The sequence below is a fragment of the Macrobrachium nipponense genome, chromosome 5, assembly GCF_015104395.2.
Source record: "Macrobrachium nipponense isolate FS-2020 chromosome 5, ASM1510439v2, whole genome shotgun sequence".
Taxonomy (NCBI): Eukaryota; Metazoa; Arthropoda; class Malacostraca; order Decapoda; family Palaemonidae; genus Macrobrachium; species Macrobrachium nipponense.
Window position 1 is genome coordinate 111,865,337 of NC_061107.1, and position 17,868 is coordinate 111,883,204.

The following is a 17,868-nucleotide window of genomic DNA, read 5'->3' on the forward strand; positions in this document are numbered from 1 at the left end:
AATCTAGATGTGGTTCTCAAGTTCCTCACATCTTATAGGTTCGAGCCCCCTCATCAAGCATCGTTCAGGAATATCACGAGGAAATGCATTTTTCTCCTGGCCCTCGCAACTGCCAAGAGAGTCAGTGAACTACATGCATTAGACTCACGTGTGGGGTTTAAAGGAGATTCTGCAGTTGTCTCTTTCCAACCTCTGTTTCTAGCTAAAAACGAGAACCCTTCTAGACCTTGGTCCAGAAGTTTTGAGGTCAAGGGACTTTCTCCTCTTGTCGAGAGGGAGTTAGAAAGGTCTCTCTGTCCAGTTAGAGCTTTAAAATTTTATCTTCAAAAGAAGAAGCAACTGCAGGGTTGCAATCAGAGTCTCTGGTGTGCTGTGAAGGACCCTAAGAGACCCATGTCAAAAAACGCACTAGCGTTCTTTGTCAGGAATGTGATAACGGAAGCACACATGAAGTGCCAAGATGAATCCTTTGAAATGCTAAGGGTAAAAGCGCATTAAGTACGTGCAGTTGCAAAATCTTTATCTTTCAGCAGAAATATGTCAATGAAGGATATTTTAGCAGCGACGTTCTGGAGATGCAACTCAGTGTTTGCTTCCCATTACTTAAAGGATGTCAGAGTGACATACGAGAAATGCTTCTCTCTGGGTCCTTATGTATCAACAGATACTGTGCTGGGAAGAGGAGCTAAGACTGATCCTTAATGTTTTTAGTTTGATTTGGAAAAATTTGGTGTTGAGTTTTTAGGGTTGCTTGAAAGGTGGTTGGGGATAACTCCTTTCAATCTCATTACTAACCCGGGTGTTAGGATCAGGTGATCGGGATTGGTGTTGTGCTCCTTGATGATGCCATTAGGCAAGGTCTTTTGTCATGTAAGTGGATAGGACCCCATTGACAAAGATCCTCAGGCTCTGTCGAGTAAGTGGATAAGACCCCATTGACAGACCCACAAGAACTCTTAGCATGAGGTCACTACCTCGCTGAGGCTCTTGAGGCGAAGCAGGCTCCTAAGCAGTAGCCATGAAGTCTTCAGCCAAAACAGGTAGGAACCAAGGTTTTTGATATACGTAATACCTACAACGTATGTTGTCTTCCTATCTATTTCAGTAGTTAGCTGTCTCTTACCCACCACCAAGGGTGCCAAGCAGCTAAGTATATATCTGACAGGGAAGTTGAATGTACAAAAATGATATTGTTATGATACAATAAAGTTTTGTACATACTTACGTGGCAGATATATACGATTAAATGGCCCACCCAGCCTCCCCTCAGGAGACAAGTGGAAGAGAAAATCTGATTAGAAAAGTGGAAGAGAAAATCTGATTAGAAAACGGGAATGGTTCCTATTCCTGCCACCCAGCGGCAGGGCGGTAGATCACCTGACCTACCTGTAGCGTGTGCCGCGAAATTCGAATTTCTGTCGGGGACGACGGAGTCTATAGCTAAGTATATATGGGCCAGGTAAGTATGAACAAAACTTTATTGTATCATAACAATATCATATTTTTTACTCAAAGAAATTTACAGATATCAGCCAGTGCAGATAAATGGTATGTAGATGGTACTTTCCAAACAACACCCCCTTTATTCAGACAGCTGTACACTATTCATGGCACAATGAATGGCGACGTTTTGCCTCTTGTTTATGTTTTAATGGCTAAACAAACCGAAGAGAGTTACAAGAAGCTTTTACTAGAACTAAAAACCTTAGAGCCATCATTATCACCTAGCCAAATAATGACAGATTTTGAATGCGCAGCAATTAATGCTTTTAGATCAGTTTTTCCCGATTCAATTCAAAAAGGTTGTCTATTTCATTTTTCACAATGTATATTTCGGTCTATTCAAAGGAATGGCCTACAACAGTTGTATGAGAGCGATGCAGATTTTGCATTAAAAATGCACATGATTACTTCAATTGCATTCGTGCCTATCGTAGATGTAGTTGGCACATTTGAATTCCTAATTGATAAAAATGATTATCCTGAAAATGCACAGCCTGTTTTAGATTATGTGGAGGATAACTGGATTGGACGTCCGAACTGTTGCTCCGGACGTCGACCTCCTCGATTTGATCATATTTTATGGAATTGCTTCGACGCTGCCAGGCAAGGTGCCTCTAAAACAAACAATTGTTGTGAAGGTTGGCATCGTTCATTCAGCAAATTGGTTGGGGCATCACATCCTACTATTTGGAAGTTTCTAGATATTTTGAAAAAAGAGCAATCAAGAAATGAAGCTATAATGGAACAGTATGTCGCTGGTACAGACATTCCTCGCCGTAAAAAAAAATATAAGGAGAGTGCCGTTAGAATCCAACGCATCGTTAACAATTATGAAAATTGGGAATTGCTTGACTATCTTAGGGGTATTGCCCGTAATTTGTCTTTTTGAATATTGATGGTAATAGGTAAATTTTTTTCTTTTATAATAAAAATAAATGTGTGTGTGTGTGTGATTTTAGTTTATCTGTATTTTTAAGTTTTTTTAATTACCATGTATTAATATGTATTAGTATTCGAATAAACACATTTTTGATAAAAAATTCTTTTATTCCCCCTTTTTAATCTTATGGTACATATAGTTACGTGATGAAATTACCGTGAGATGTAATGCATTGCAATGTAATTACTTTGCACTGAAATTCTCTAATATGTATTTGCCATGCGATGAAATTGCTGCAACGAAATTACCACAACGAAATTACTGCAATGAAATTACAGTGAATCGATATGAATACGTACAACAATTATTAAAAATCATGTATCAGGCCTGTAACGAGGGGGGGGGGGTCAAATGACCCCCTCCTAGAGAAAGCATATGATAGAATCCCAAGAGAAGTGATGTTTTGGTGTTTAAGGAAAAGGAAAGTCCCAGAAAAGTTGGTTAGGCTGGTCAAGATGATAGATAAAAGAACGAGCACAAAAGTGATAACAGCAGTTGAGGAAACAGAAAACTGAAGTTAGTGTTGGATTACACAAGGGGTCAACATTAAGCCCATTTTTGTTTGTGCTGGTCATGGATGTGTTGAGTGAAGAGATCAGGAATGAAGAGTTGTGGGAGTTGTTGTACACCGATGATCTGGTGATTACTGCTGAAAATGAGGAGGACCTACAGAGAAGGGTTGGAGAGTGGCAGGAGTCTTTAGAGAGAGGTGGCTTAAAGGTGAATGTGAATAAAACAGAGGTTTTGTTGAGCAGTAGGGAAGTCAGAGACAGAACAGTAATACAAGAAAGAAGAGGCTCAATTATAAAACATGCAGAAAAGTTTAAATACTTATAATCTACTTTAAGCCAAGAGGGAGGATGTGAGGCTGAAGTTGACAGTAGGTTAAAAGCTGGATGGAGGAAGTGGAGAGAGGTAGCTGGATGGTATGTGTTAAGAAAATGCCAATCAAGCTAAAAGTCAAGATATAAAACACAGTGATAAGACCAGTGTTAATGTATGGAGCAGAAACATGGGCTCTAAAAAGAAAAGAGGAAGTAAAGCTTGAAAGAACAGAGATGAGACTGCTGAGGTAGATTATGGGAATATCGCTGCTTGAGAGATTGGATAATGAAATAAGAAGAAAGGCAGGCTTAGTAAAGATTACAGAAGTGATAAGAGATTAAAAATTGAGATGGTATGGGCATGTGTTGCAGATGGATGACGAGGAGAGAGTGAAGAGGGCTTGGGAGGAACCTGTTAGAGGAAGATGATCAAGAGGGAGACAGAGAATTAGATGGCAAGATAAAGTGAAGGAAGATATGGAGAGAAGAGGTTTGGTGGAGGATGATGCCTTTGATAGAAGGCAGTGGAGAAGGCCCATCAGGCAACTGACCCCTTAATGTAGGGATAATGGTAGGAAAGAAGGCACTTGTTATATGATAAAAGGTGCTTGGGAAAACTTATTTTGTGTTTTCATAACACAAAATAAGTGTTTCATTAGAACTCCGTTAACCATACATATACTACATGAATTACTATTTAGGAGAGAGAACAAGATGCTGAAGGTGTCAGAATATCTTCATAAGCCTGTGAGGCCCATTACAGTTCTCAGGAATTGTGAGAAGTAAGAATTTAAATCTCTCATATCTAATAAGCCTGTAGTAAGTATCATCCAAATTTCTAGAATGTAAAGCAAGACACTTGTATCAGGTAAAAGTCCTTCAGAATTGGAATGCAGAACTTTTACCTTGAACATGAAATGTTATAGCAATCTCTGATTACCATACCCTTTAGCAGTGCTTTGAATGAACAGTTAAGAAGAAAAGACAAATTTGCAACTTCTTTCAAAGGTAAAATCATCTGACACAGTTGCTTTTATGACAAAGTACAAGATTGATTACCTGCACTGAAACTTAGGAAGAGTAGAAATGCATGCATTTTGCTCTTATCAACCATCACATTAATATATATATATTATATATATATATATATATATATCTAATATATCTATAATATAATTATATATATAATATAATATATATATATATATATATATATATATATCAGAGCAGTTGATAGCACTATATGATCATGAAAAGTCAGGTTATTGGTCAATACATACTAAGGGTTCAGAGGGCACATGTTTGGTAAGACCACCTTCTGTTTGACAGAGAAAAAGACTAGTGATTCTGTCAGTGATGCAGGACTATGATATGAACATAACCTCACGAAAAGATGATAAAACTAACCATTATTTGTAAATTTCATGGAAATGCCAATCTCTGCTAATACAATGGCAGAAATGCAAAAGAGGAGCATGCTCAACTTTACTGAAATTTGTCATTATTTTACTGCATGAAAAATCTAAGTTTAAGGGTCTTTAAAGAAACTGAGAAATACAACTTACCTGAAATCTTTGGAACATCCACACTTGATGTGAGATTGCATTAACTGATGTGAATATGTTATTAAATACAGCTATAAGAAGGTTGATGAGTAGTATATTAGCAACTAATAAGTACATGGACATGACTGTAGGTGTGACCCAGCGGCCTGGATGACATGGAATTTCACCTTCACCACCACAGGGAGGGTCAATATCATCAGCAAACACTTCACCATACAACATGAAATATGGCTGAAAAAAAGAAGAATTTTCACCATACTTGATATATTACATGTCTTACTGATACAACACTTTTCATTATTTTTAAGCCTATCATCATTACCACCATCATCAGTAATGTTTTTGCAGTTTATGATTTAAGACAGCCTTATCTACTTTTTTTTCTTTTTTGACTTTTCTGCCTGAATTCCCATCTGTTTTAAGTTACCATCTAGGACATTTCTCCAATATGTTCTGGGTACACCTATCAGTCTTTGTACTACTACTTCCATATGTATTACCCTTTGAAATAGTACAGGCTCCTCTCCCCACTTCCTGCATGCTCAGACTGTACACCATATTTTTCATAAATTTCTCCATTACTTATATGATGTCCCCAACACACACTAGCTCTTAGCATGCTGTAGACAATTCCTTTAAAATGCTCCTCCATTTTGCTCCCTGTATGATATTTCATGTCTTTGCAGTGCAGAGTAGTACAGATTTAATACATGCTTTATAGACTTTTGCTAAACTAGTATTTACTGTTTAGGATAATGATTTGCCTTTAATTTAGTAGTCTCTTTCCAAATCACCCTGGTTGTTAATCTTTTGTGGTACATATTACAAAACTGAAATTAACATATTACAAAACTAAAATTAACAATCATAATTGAAAAAATCAGATGCCAAAAAAATTCTCCCTTGGAAGTCCATTAAGTCCTGAGAAAGGCATAATGCTTTTTTCTGGGCTTAACCTGTGTCGCCCTGTGAAATGGTTCCTTGGATACTATTTCTTAGGAATAAATATTGCTATTCATCCTAGAGAAAAAAGAAACAATATAATGCCAAGATAAATGGCTCGCTCACCTCTAATAGAAGTGTCGGTATAGTAAGGAGCGAGTGGAATCACTACCAGAGGTCCCTGCCATTTAGCTTCTTCCTTCAACAAAACCCCGAACTACGGAAGAGCCGTGCTACAGCTCCCGGTCTACTACTACCGTGAGCGCCTCCGACGCCTGAGACGTCATTCCTGAAGATAGCGCGCTTTACCATCACACGTTAAAATTTTTCTGTGCTGTGTATTCGCTTATTCTGGATTTATCTTTTATTTCAAGATGTCTTCCAGCTTCTGCTTCTAAGTTATGTACTGTTTGGGGTTACTGATCTCATTTTATGATGATCTTCGTGTTTTTTATATATATTCGGAGCCTTATCGGCCGGTATGCCCCTCAACCGCATGGCGGTACGGGTTCTCTCTTTCGGTCTTCCATACCGTTAGGGATTTCCCTTCTCACAGTACTTTAGATATGGTTACTTACACATAGTCTCTATATCTTTTATGCAGTTAGCTTATTAGTTAGGCCTCCACGGGGCACGCTCCGACCGCACGTTTCGGACCTTAGTCTAGCTACGCCTTACGTTGTTAGGACTTTTTATCAGTCATGGTTTTGAGAGTTATATCATCTTATTATTCTGATGTTCCCTCTTACCTTCTCTAGTTCCTGATTACCAATTAATAATATTGTAGGTACTAAGTTGGGCTAACATACACCATGCTTCGGTATGGCGATTAGCTTACCCTGTTATCACTATTTTTACCGTTAGGTTAGGCTTTCATACCCCAATTGTCGATTGGTGATTAGCCTACCCCCCGTTTTCTTGAACTAGAAGTTACATTAGGCTAACATACCCCTTTCTTCGGATCGGCGATTAGCCTATTCTTCTGATTGATTAGCTTCGTGTTCCCCGTGTTAGTCTAGCTTTAAGATATCGCTTTAATTTTATTATTTGATGATTTATTATAAGTAATCCTATATATATCAGTGATATTGATGTTGTTCCGACGGCTCTTCCCCACCTCGTGTTTATCACCTGGCTGGGAAGACCACTGGTCGATCGCGGTGAGCCACCCGGTTACGGGATCCCCCACCCGTCCCCCCATTTCCCCCTCCATACATTGCCATCCACGTCGATGGGTGATGACTCGTTTCTCACAGCTAGCGTCCGAGTCTGCATGAGAGGGGGTGACTCACGGGGCTGGTGGGGAGCTCCCCCCTACTGGTGTTCTCACTCGTCATGTGTCTCGGGGGCTCGGGACCTCCTCCCCCTACTTCTCCGTCCTTAACTGGCCGCTCAGGGGGAGGGCTCCCCTACCCCACATTCTTCCCTACCCTTTCCCCCCCAGTTCAGTCCGGCAGGTGTCTATCCGCCGCTACCGAACATAGAGAGGGGGGAGGGAACCACTGGGTGCCTATCCACTTAGGATAGTTTACACGAGCACTTACTGATATGATGGGTTTTTATTTTTATTCTAATTTATTGTTTAAAACCTTTTGCGTTACTCCGGGGGTTTTTTTATTTCCGCCTCTTGCACTATCCCTTGCTTTGTTAGAAGTTTGACATTGCTCACTCAATATTAATTAACTCCAGGCCCTACGGAGTCTATTTTTAACCATATAACAAGTGAACTTAGGTGGAGGCAGAGACTTTCTTCCCCCCTCGTAACTTTTCTACGTATATTCATACAGAGCGAGCATTAGAGCTTACTCTGGCATTCCTTTGCATGCCACTTATACGTAGAACTCTATCCATCGGTCCTACTCCGGCACCCACGGATATTTTGCATTTTGTACCACCGGAGGTTGTCATTGGTACTCATGTATCCTTTGACTTACAGATGTTGTGCTGCCAGGAGATTGGGTGCAGTGCCGTCCTCCAAGACCCGTGCGGCCATATAGTATGCCGCTCTCATGCAGGATGTGCAGTGAAAGTGGAGGATTTTATAGTTTGGCACCACGAAGCCTGCCAAACCTGCTACTTGCTAGTAGGCGATGCCTCACTAGTAGTAAGTTTTCTTAGCACTTCCTTCATTCATTCATCACCTGGAATACTTGTTATTATTATATACCTTTCACATATGGGACACATATTCACATAGTCTCAACACAACAGACATTCCTCCCCTATCCTCTCCCTAACTCTAGACCTTTCTTACAGGGTTCTGATGAGGAGAAGAAGAAGGCTTTGTCTACTCTCAAAGCATGGGTAGGGGGTTTTGGCCGGAATTCGAAGGGCCGCCCCTACATTCTTACCCAGGACATGGCGGACCTAGTATTCCCAGGAGCCAAGAAAGGATCAGTGGTGGACCCGATAGCGGCCGCCCCTTTGCTGGCCGACCTCCAGGTCATGATCTCCCTTCAGGATGGGGATTTCCCAGAGGACGTAGCAGAAGACGTTGCGGCAATGAACCTCGACGTCGAACCCATGGCTATTGACTCCATGGGTACAGCATGGGTACAGGTAAGGGTGTAGTAGGGGCAGCTTCTGTGGGTTCTCAGGGCCCTTTCCTGAGTTCCCTTTCTCCATCACCTTCCACTGATCCTTCTACTTCCACTTCTTTCCGGGGCTTCACTGAAGACCAGCGGTCTGTCCGACCTAAGGTTGCTTCAGTGATCCCCAAGGCTAAGTCGACCGAGGAGAAACTTAAAAAGTCTCTCCCCAAGAAATCGGTCATCTTGGCAGACACTGTAACTCTGGCTCACCACCCCGGAACAGTTAGGTCAAGGGTGGCCTCTTCGTCTGCGTCGAGGTCCCCCAAACGTAAATCACGTAAGGATCGGGCTCAAGTCCCGCCTTTTGATCCCGAATCCTTTTCGGCAAACATTCTGGAGCAGGTGGGAGTGATCGTAGGGCCTTGGTTGACAACAAGGTCGGCTCGGTGCTCTCCCAGCTCTCCAGTTCTGTTACGTCTTCCGGCCAGTCGATCCAATCGCTGGCGGAACGGCTGGCCGCTCAGAAGAATGCCATCGCCGGGATTCAAACCTCGATAGCGGCAGGTTCCCCCCTAACTGTGCCACCTTCTCCTCTTCCAATGCCAGATTCCAGCCAACTGCCGGAATTCAAGGCGGCCAACCCTTGGAGGATTGCTTCATATGCCCTGTTTGTCAACGGAATGTTGACCATCGAAGGCATAGGAACTCGAAGGCGTGAGGACTTCGAGTTCCACCCCAGGGACCTTCAACCACCATTCATTGGCTACGTCCGGCTAACGGAAGCAGCAATGATGAGAGAAGACAAAGTTCCCAAGGAAACAGTGATCCTTCCGAGGGAACAGGCACAGCAGACTCTAATGAGAAGTCTGGAGGAATGGGGGTGTGAAAATACCCGCATCACAGCCTTTAGAAGTCCCTTCACCATTTTTACTCCGGTGGAAGGGACTCCGCTACCACTGACCCTTAAGGTAGTGGAAGCAACCTTTCAGGCCGCCCTGAAAGACGAGCCCCTGCCTCAACTACGAGACACGGAACCCACCTCTCTCTTAGTCCCAGGCTCTGAGATGTACTTCGAGGGGGCAGTTCCTACTTTTTCAGTAGGAAAACTAAAGGCGGACTGTGCCACCTCTCTCTTTAGTGAGAGACTTCCTAGGTTGTCGGACTCCCTCATCCAGACGGAGTACGATGCCCAGACCAGGCTCGCGAGATCCCTTTCCTCCATGACTATGGCGGAGATGACGGCTCTTGTATACCAACAAGAGCCATTGTTTAAAGTTTTGGCTAAAGGTCTGCTGCACACCATGCAGTGTGACCTTTACGACTTCCTCATAGCCAGGAGGAATTGTAGGAAGCACGTTCTGGCAGAAGCTACTATCCGCCATGAACCGAACAAACTGATTGCTTCCTCAATTTGGGGAACGGACCTCTTCCCAGCACCAGTGGTAGCAGAAGTCCTTCATGAAGCCTCAAAGGTTAACCAGTGCCTCAAAGTCAGGTGGGGACTGGTAGCAAAGCAGAAGCAGGAATCTTCTGGTCCTAACCAAAGGATCAAGAAGAAACCAAGGAAGTTCTCTCCCTTCCAGCCTTCTCAGCAGACGTTGGTTCAGGCAGTCCCAGCATCACAAGGGCAACCATCGTCGAAGGGTCAGCAACAATACCTTGTCCTGACCCCTCAGTCCCAGCAACCTCAACCCTCTACTTCCTTTGCTGTCTCGCCAGCCTACAACTCCAACTATGAAAGCCAGAACTTTCAGGCTTTCAATAGGTTTGCGAGAGGTAGCAAAGCAAGAGGTGCCTCTCGATTCAGAGGGTCCGGCAGGGCTGCAAACAGAGAAAGAGGTTTCCGAGGAGCAAGAGGTGGCCGCCCCTCGGCAAACCAGCAGTGAGAGTCCCAAGGTAGGAGGGAGGCTGTACCTCTTCCGCCAGCGGTGGGGGTTCAGCCCTTGGGTCAAAGTATAGTGACAAAAGGCCTAGGTTGGAGTTGGCTAGAGGGCCCTCCTCCAACAAACAGATTCTATCAAGCACCAACAACGGAATTGGTAAAGTATACCAAAGACCTCCTTCTCAAAGGAGTAGTCTCAAGAGTCAACAATTTAAAATTTCAAGGACGCTTGTTCAGCGTGCCAAAGAAAGACTCGGAAAACCGAAGAATCATCTTAGACTTGTCCCATCTGAACTTATACATTCATTGCGACAAGTTCAGGATGCTGACCGTTTCACAGGTACGGACCTTACTTCCCCGTGGGGCTGTCACAACCTCTATAGATCTTACAGATGCCTACTATCATGTTCCCATAGCCAGACACTTCCGTCCCTTCCTAGGCTTCAAACTAGGCAACAGATCCTACTCCTTCAAAGTAATGCCATTCGGGCTCAACATAGCCCCCAGGATCTTCACCAAATTGGCGGAAGTAGTAGTGCAAGAGCTAAGGAAACAGGGAATAATAATAGTGGCTTATCTGGACGATTGGCTTATTTGGGCAAAGAACCCCAAAGAATGCAAGGAAGCAACGGTCAAAGTGATAAAATTCCTGGAACATTTAGGTTTCCAAATAAACAAAACCAAGTCCAGACTAACACCGGAATCTCGATTCCAGTGGTTAGGCCTTCAGTGGGACTTGCAATCGCACACTCTATCAATTCCGTTGTTGAAAAGGAAAGAAATTGCAAGAGCTACAAAACAATTTCTCAAACAAACATCCCGGAGGTGCCAGGAGAGGATCCTGGGCTCACTCCAGTTTGCATCAGTCACAGACGTTCTGCTCAGAGCCAAACTCAAAGATATAAACAGAGTATGGCGCTCAAGAGCGAATTGCAGATCACGGGACAAACTAGCCACTATCCCAGCGATCTTACGGAAACGTCTCCGCCCATGGACGGAGACAAAGAATCTTTCAAAAGCAATTCCTCTACAGTTCCCTCCTCCATCATTAGTGATCCACACAGACGCCTCACTAACAGGGTGGGGAGGATACTCCCAGTACGAAAAAGCTCAAGGAACTTGGTCGTTAACATTCCGCCAGCTACATATCAATGTACTGGAGGCCATGGCAGTATTCCTCACACTGAAACGACTCCGTCCGCCCAAGAACTCACATTTCAAACTAGTTCTGGACAGTGCAGTAGTAGTACACTGCATCAACAGGGGCGGATCCAAGTCAAGCCACTTGAACCATGTCATGATAGCCATCTTCTCTCTGGCAAACAAAAACAAATGGCACCTGTCAGCCACTCACCTGGCAGGAGTCAAGAACGTAGTAGCAGACGCTCTATCTCGCTCCGCTCCGTTGGAATCGGAGTGGACACTGGACAGGAGTTCATTCAATTGGATCAGTCTACAAGTCCCCGGACTCCAAGTAGACCTCTTCGCCACGGAGTCAAACCACAAACTCCCTTGTTACGTGGCACCCAACCTCGATCCTCTAGCATACGCTACGGATGCAATGATCCTAGATTGGAACAAATGGAAGAATATTTACCTCTTCCCTCCGGTGAACCTTCTCATGAAAGTTTTAGACAAACTCAGGACATTCAAAGGCCAAGTAGCTCTAGTAGCTCCCAACTGGCCCAAGAGCAATTGGTTCCCTCTACTCCTAGAGTTGAGACTCCGACCACTACGGATTCCCAACCCCAAACTAACCCAGTTAGTGCAAACTCGGACTGTGTCCGCTTCCTCAAGAATTCAGAAAACCCTAACTTTATGGATTTCCTGAAATTCGCAGCTATGAGGAATGCAGAAATTGATCCCCAGAATATCTCATTCTTGGAATCAGATAAAAGAGAATCTACTCTCCGGCAATATGATTCATCTGTCAAGAAACTAGCAGAGTTCCTTAAGATGTCAAATTCCCAAGTCATGACAACGAACCTAGCCATAACTTTCTTCAGATCATTGTTTGAGAAAGGTTTAGCAGCAAGCACTATCACTACGACCAAATCAGCTCTTAAAAAGATCTTCCAATTTGGTTTTAGCATAGACCTTACGGATTCGTACTTTACGTCCATACCAAAAGCTTGTGCTAGATTAAGACCATCAACGAGACCTAAATCAGTCTCTTGGTTCCTAAATGATGTCCTCAAACTAGCCTTGGACATTAACAATGACTCTTGCAATTATATAACCCTACTGAGGAAAACCCTATTTTTATTAAGTTTAGCCTCCGGAGCTAGAATATCAGAACTGTCAGCCTTATCAAGGGAACCAGGCCACATTGAGTTCCTCCCCTCAGGGGAAGTCCTCTTATCCCCAGATCGCCATTTTCTAGCCAAAAATGAAGATCCACAGGACAGATGGTCCTCGTGGAAAATCCTACCACTACCTCAAGACATTTCCCTTTGTCCTGTCAACTCATTAAGAGCCTACCTAAGCAGAACAACTCTGAAATCTTCAGGCCCGTTGTTCATTAGGAAGGAAGGTGGTACATTATCCCTAAAAGGGATCAGGCAACAAATTTTATACTTCATTAAACAGGCCAATCCAGTCTCCTTTCCTCGGGCCCACGATGTTAGGGCGGTGGCCACATCTATTAATTATTTCCAACACATGAATTTTGACGATCTTAAGAAATATACAGGCTGGAAATCTCCGACAGTTTTCAAACGGCACTACCTAAAACCCTTAGAAGCCCTCAGATTTCCAGCAGTGGCAGCTGGAAACACAGTTTCTCCTGATTCTTAAATTTTCCTATAACTTCTTGTAGCCTTCCCTTCTACCTGCCCCATTGCACCCTTACTTAGTTTAGTCGCCTCCATGTATTGGGTTACCTTGAGTTTTGCTATTGTTCATCATTCAAGTTGGATTCAGTTCCATTCTTTTGTATATATCAACTTATAATCCTGTCTTTGCCTAACCTGTATATTTATTGCTTGTAGTTAGGCTAACTAATTTTAAGTTATAACCCATGTTTTAGGGCTTATACTTTCCCATATTGTAAGACTGTAATTTTTGTTGATTATTATACTATTAACCTTACAAGTGTTTAACTTTACCTTCTTAATTTATCTGTACTGTCCCTCAAGCTTGGTGTTTTAGCATTCTCTGGTACTATTTCACAGGGCGACACAGGTTAAGCCCAGAAAAGGGATTTTGACGAAGGAAAAATCTATTTCTGGGCAACGACCTGTGTCGCCCTGTGAAATGGTTCCTTGGATACTATTTCTTAGGAATAAATATTGCTATTCATCCTAGAGAAAAAAGAAACAATATAATGTCAAGATAAATGGCTCGCTCACCTCTAATAGAAGTGTCGGTATAGTAAGGAGCGAGTGGAATCACTACCAGAGGTCCCTTGCCATTTAGCTTCTTCCTTCGACAAAACCCCGAACTACGGAGGAGCCGTGCTACAGCTCCCGGTCTACTACTACCGTGAGCGCCTCCGACGCCTGAGACGTCATTCCTGAAGATAGCCTCCAAGCTTGGAGTAATTTGGGTGAGGACAATCTAACTACAGGGTGGGGTTTCACAGGGCGACACAGGTCGTTGCCCAGAAATAGATTTTTCCTTCGTCAAAAATCCCTTTTATCGATTAAACACTCAATTCATGTATCTGCATTTGATTTACATTCTAAACTTGGCAACGAACATAAAAAAATCTGAATGCTATTTAAACTAAAAGATCAAGAAAAAGTAGAAATTTACAACAGTTCTGTTGCAGTGTAGACTGATTAGGGTAGATTAAACAAGCTATTTAAAATGTATAATCTCAACTCATTAGTTCCATTTCCCCTTAACGTACATAAATGAACTAGAATCATTGTCTTAGCACCCAACCATTCATTACAAAAAACTCTCTCTATGCTTTAAACATTACACTGACTTAAGCCTCCAAGATTATAAAATTAACTTTTTCTTATCCCCTTTTTATCAGACTACTACATAGATTTTGGTGGAAACAAATTATGTTTTCATAGATACAAATACCTGCCCTACATATGACAGGAAGAGATCACCTCAAGTAGGGTAATATTTTTCATAGCCTTTGCCATTTTTCTTCAATTCAATGTTTTGCCTTAGAATAAATGCAACTTCTGATCAAAGAATGGAGAAAAAAATACTGCTGTAAGGAAATTATTTGTATTTACAAAATTCAAAACTCAGTTTAAAAAAACTGAAGAAGGAAGCAGTTCTTAAGATGAAATATCATTACGTGTATTTGGTATAAGGGTGGTTAAACCAAATAAGCCATGCTGTCAGACAACTTAAAGACAAAGGCCTAACAAGGGTTTGGAATAGGTGACAGATCCAGGTAAACTGAAAGGTCTGAAATCAAATCCAATACAATGGGTTAAACTTAAAAGTTATGGTTAACTATTTTGTAAGCATGGGAGAGTTAATGTTTTAAATATGCACTGTGAAGTTCATAGAATGAATGAGGTACATCATAGTGTTCTTCAAGACAAGGCAATATGGAATTGAAGGCTAAATAAAACTGACTTCTCTTCAGTTTGGACTACTGTCCGGTGCAATGGAATAAACAAATTTCATTTATATTTGTATGGGAATAAATTTACTCTGGTAATTGATCATCAGCCACTACCCAGAATTTTTGGTCTTAAATCAGGAATACCTGCCCTTGCTGCAGCAAGAATGCAGCACTGGGCTGCTATACTTTCAGGGTACCATTGTGATATAATTTATAAGCCTTCAGAGGATAATGCTCCTGCTGATTTACTAAGTCGACTTCCTGTACAGTATCATATTAAGGTGGATGATAATCAAGATTTTATTTGCCATACATAAGTAAATGCATTGCCAATTACTTCTAAGACTATTGCCCGAACCACCTCTAAGGATTTAATGTTTTGTAAAGTGTTTGAATTTACTGCCTCAGGATGGCCTGGATATGTTGATAATAGAGTTGCAGCCATACTAAATTCGTAGGGATGAGTTGTCTATTGAAGATAATTGTTTAATTTAGGGAAGATGTGTTGTTCTTCAGAATTACAGAGGCACATTTTATTGGAATTGCATGATTGTCAACCTGGTATGTGTAAAATGAAGTCTTTAGCTAGATCATTTGTGTGGTGGCCTGGTATTGACCAGGATACTGAAGATATTGTAAGTTTTGCGGGATAAGTATAAGAAACCAGGGATCACCTAAAGTAGTTCCTTTATTGTTACGGCCATGGGCAACTGAACCTTGGCACAGCATACATGCTGATTTTGCCAAAGTTAAGGGCCAGCATTTTCTTATTGTAGTTGATAGTCACTCTAAATAGTTAGAAGTTTTCCCAATGAAGACTACTACAACTTGTGTTACCACAAATATTTTTAAAAGAGTATTTGCCGAGTATGGGTTGCCTCAAGAAATGGTAACTGATAATGGCCCCCAGTTCATGTTAAGGGAATTAAATTTTTTCTAAGGGAATAGACATTAAACATATTTTATGTCCCCTGTAACATCCCACTAGTAATGGGCTGGCAGAAAAGCATGTTCAAACTTTTATAAGGATGGTCATGAAATATGAGGAATCCTAGCAGCTGTTCCATAAGGTTTCAGATATTTTATTTAAGTAGTACAGAAATATTCCTCATTCTAACATGGGGAAAACTCCTGCAGAGCTGTTTCTGAAAAGGACCCCTAGAACTATTCTCTCACTGACTAAACTTTGCCTTCAAAGGAAAGTAGAACATTCCCAAGCAGCAGCCAAATTTCATAGAGATTGAAGTAATCCTAAACAGATTTTTTGATAAATTTCAAAGAGTACAAGTAAAAAATGTTAGAGAAGGAAAAGAGAAATGGATTCCTGGGGTAATTGGTGAGGTTAAGCATCCACTTACGTATGTGGTAAAGGTTCCAGGAAATAACCGTAGGTTTGTTCATGCCGATCATCTTGCTCCTGATGACGGTACTGGTCCTAATGTTCAGAAGAAAGAACCTAGTGTTTGTGAGAATACTACTCATTATCAAGAGTCTTTTGTCAATGAGGATAGGGAGGGTAGAATTTCTTCCAAAGAGCCATACATTCCAGAAGATCATTAAATGGAATTATCTTCAGGAATGCCCTCTGGAGTGATTACTCCCCTAACCCCTTACGTAAGTGTTCCTACTGTCCAGCAAAATGCACCTGTGTCTGTAGGCAATTTTAAGCTTCAGAGGCTAATGACTTCACCAAAGAGGGCTAGCCCAAGTGTTGGTATAATAAGTAGATCTGGTAGGATTATTAAACCACCAAGAAGACTTAATGTAGTTAGGCCAGTTCTTTAGGTACATATTATTTCTTAATTGGACTTATTATGCCATTGTTTCTGGAATATGAGGGAGGAATGTTATACTTATATTTGTTAGGTACTTGTGATATAACGTTTTCCTTTATTCTGTTAATATGTGTATTGCATTTTCTATGATAAGAGGACCTGCATAATGCATTGTCAAGAAGATAGCCCTTGTTTAAATACCATCCTCCATAGCTTAGAGGAATCTTGATTTATATTGCCTTTCATCTGGCCTCAGATGCAATGGCTAGCATGCTACAAAAGTAAACTGTATCTATGCACTAATTATAATGGATTAAATATTGTAACCACCACATTATACTACAATGTTTTCAAATCCATCAAAGTTATAAGCAACCATGTCAAACAATCCTTACCTGGTAAAATATGTGTCGTGCTAATCTCCAGTGTGGTTCTTCATTTGGAAAAAGAATACTCTGACGGCATACACCAAAGGCCATGAGAACAACAAGTAAGAGTACAACAAAATATGCCATATTCTTAATCATCTTTCCCATCATCATTACCAATGGCCCCAAATATTTATTAGCGGATAAAATTTCTAAAACTCTTAAATACCTGGAGGGAGGAAAAAGAAAAAAATTATTAGTGTCTATACTAATCAATCACAACACAATAATGTATCCAAAATGATTTATTATTTGTACCAAATGAAAATTATTAAAACATCTAAATTTTTGTAATACAAACCATTGCCTTACATAGCCTTAAATGTTTCCTCCTTACTACACAAGAGGATGGGAGCTCTTCAACAGGGAGTAAGATTCCGACATTTCACACAATCCATGTTCTTGAATTAATGTATCTATGCACAAATGAGAGGTGGGGGACTCACTAAATGAAAAAAATTATATTTGTGAAACCAAATGTTTTAAAATAAGAAAAAAATCACTGCCTTACATGGGCACATGTCTACTTGATTGCATAAGCAACTGGAGTAAGAATCGTCTACAAGATATAGATAGTGTCATTAGGTCTGAGGTTATTATGAGTTTGGCCATGAAAAAAAAATTTATGTCCATCTTTTCATGTATACCAGGTCTGTAGCTTATGTCAAGGGACAAACTGACAAAAAAATTAAGAAATCTGATAAATATAAAACTTTCAGAAAAATTTCTTGAACCTTGGTACTGCATTCACGAATCTCTACATCAAGTACTTCAATAGTTATATGGTATACTCTGACATTAACTCAAAAAGCTGAATGGTGATGTGTATAAATTAGTACAATATACTTTTCATAATAATGAAGTGTAATAACTTATTTAAAAAAAGACCTCTGTAAAAAATTCATGGCTTTTATGAGCGAGTCTCAGTGTGCAACAAA

General features: G+C 41.1%; 1 protein-coding gene across 1 annotated transcript in view; it reads right to left on the bottom strand.

Moving 5' to 3' along the window:
* The window catches only part of LOC135215596 (transient receptor potential cation channel trpm-like), a 41,542-nt gene extending 24,424 nt beyond the window's left edge, over positions 1 to 17,118 (bottom strand). Inside the window, exons 1-2 of the mRNA XM_064250486.1 lie at positions 16,898 to 17,118; positions 4,833 to 5,063 (exon numbers count right to left, since the gene is read on the bottom strand). Of these exons, the coding sequence (XP_064106556.1) occupies positions 4,833 to 5,063; positions 16,898 to 17,044 (378 nt within the window). The 5' untranslated portion in view covers positions 17,045 to 17,118. The remainder of the gene's footprint in view (positions 1 to 4,832; positions 5,064 to 16,897) is intronic.
* Between the last annotated feature and the right edge of the window lie 750 nt (positions 17,119 to 17,868).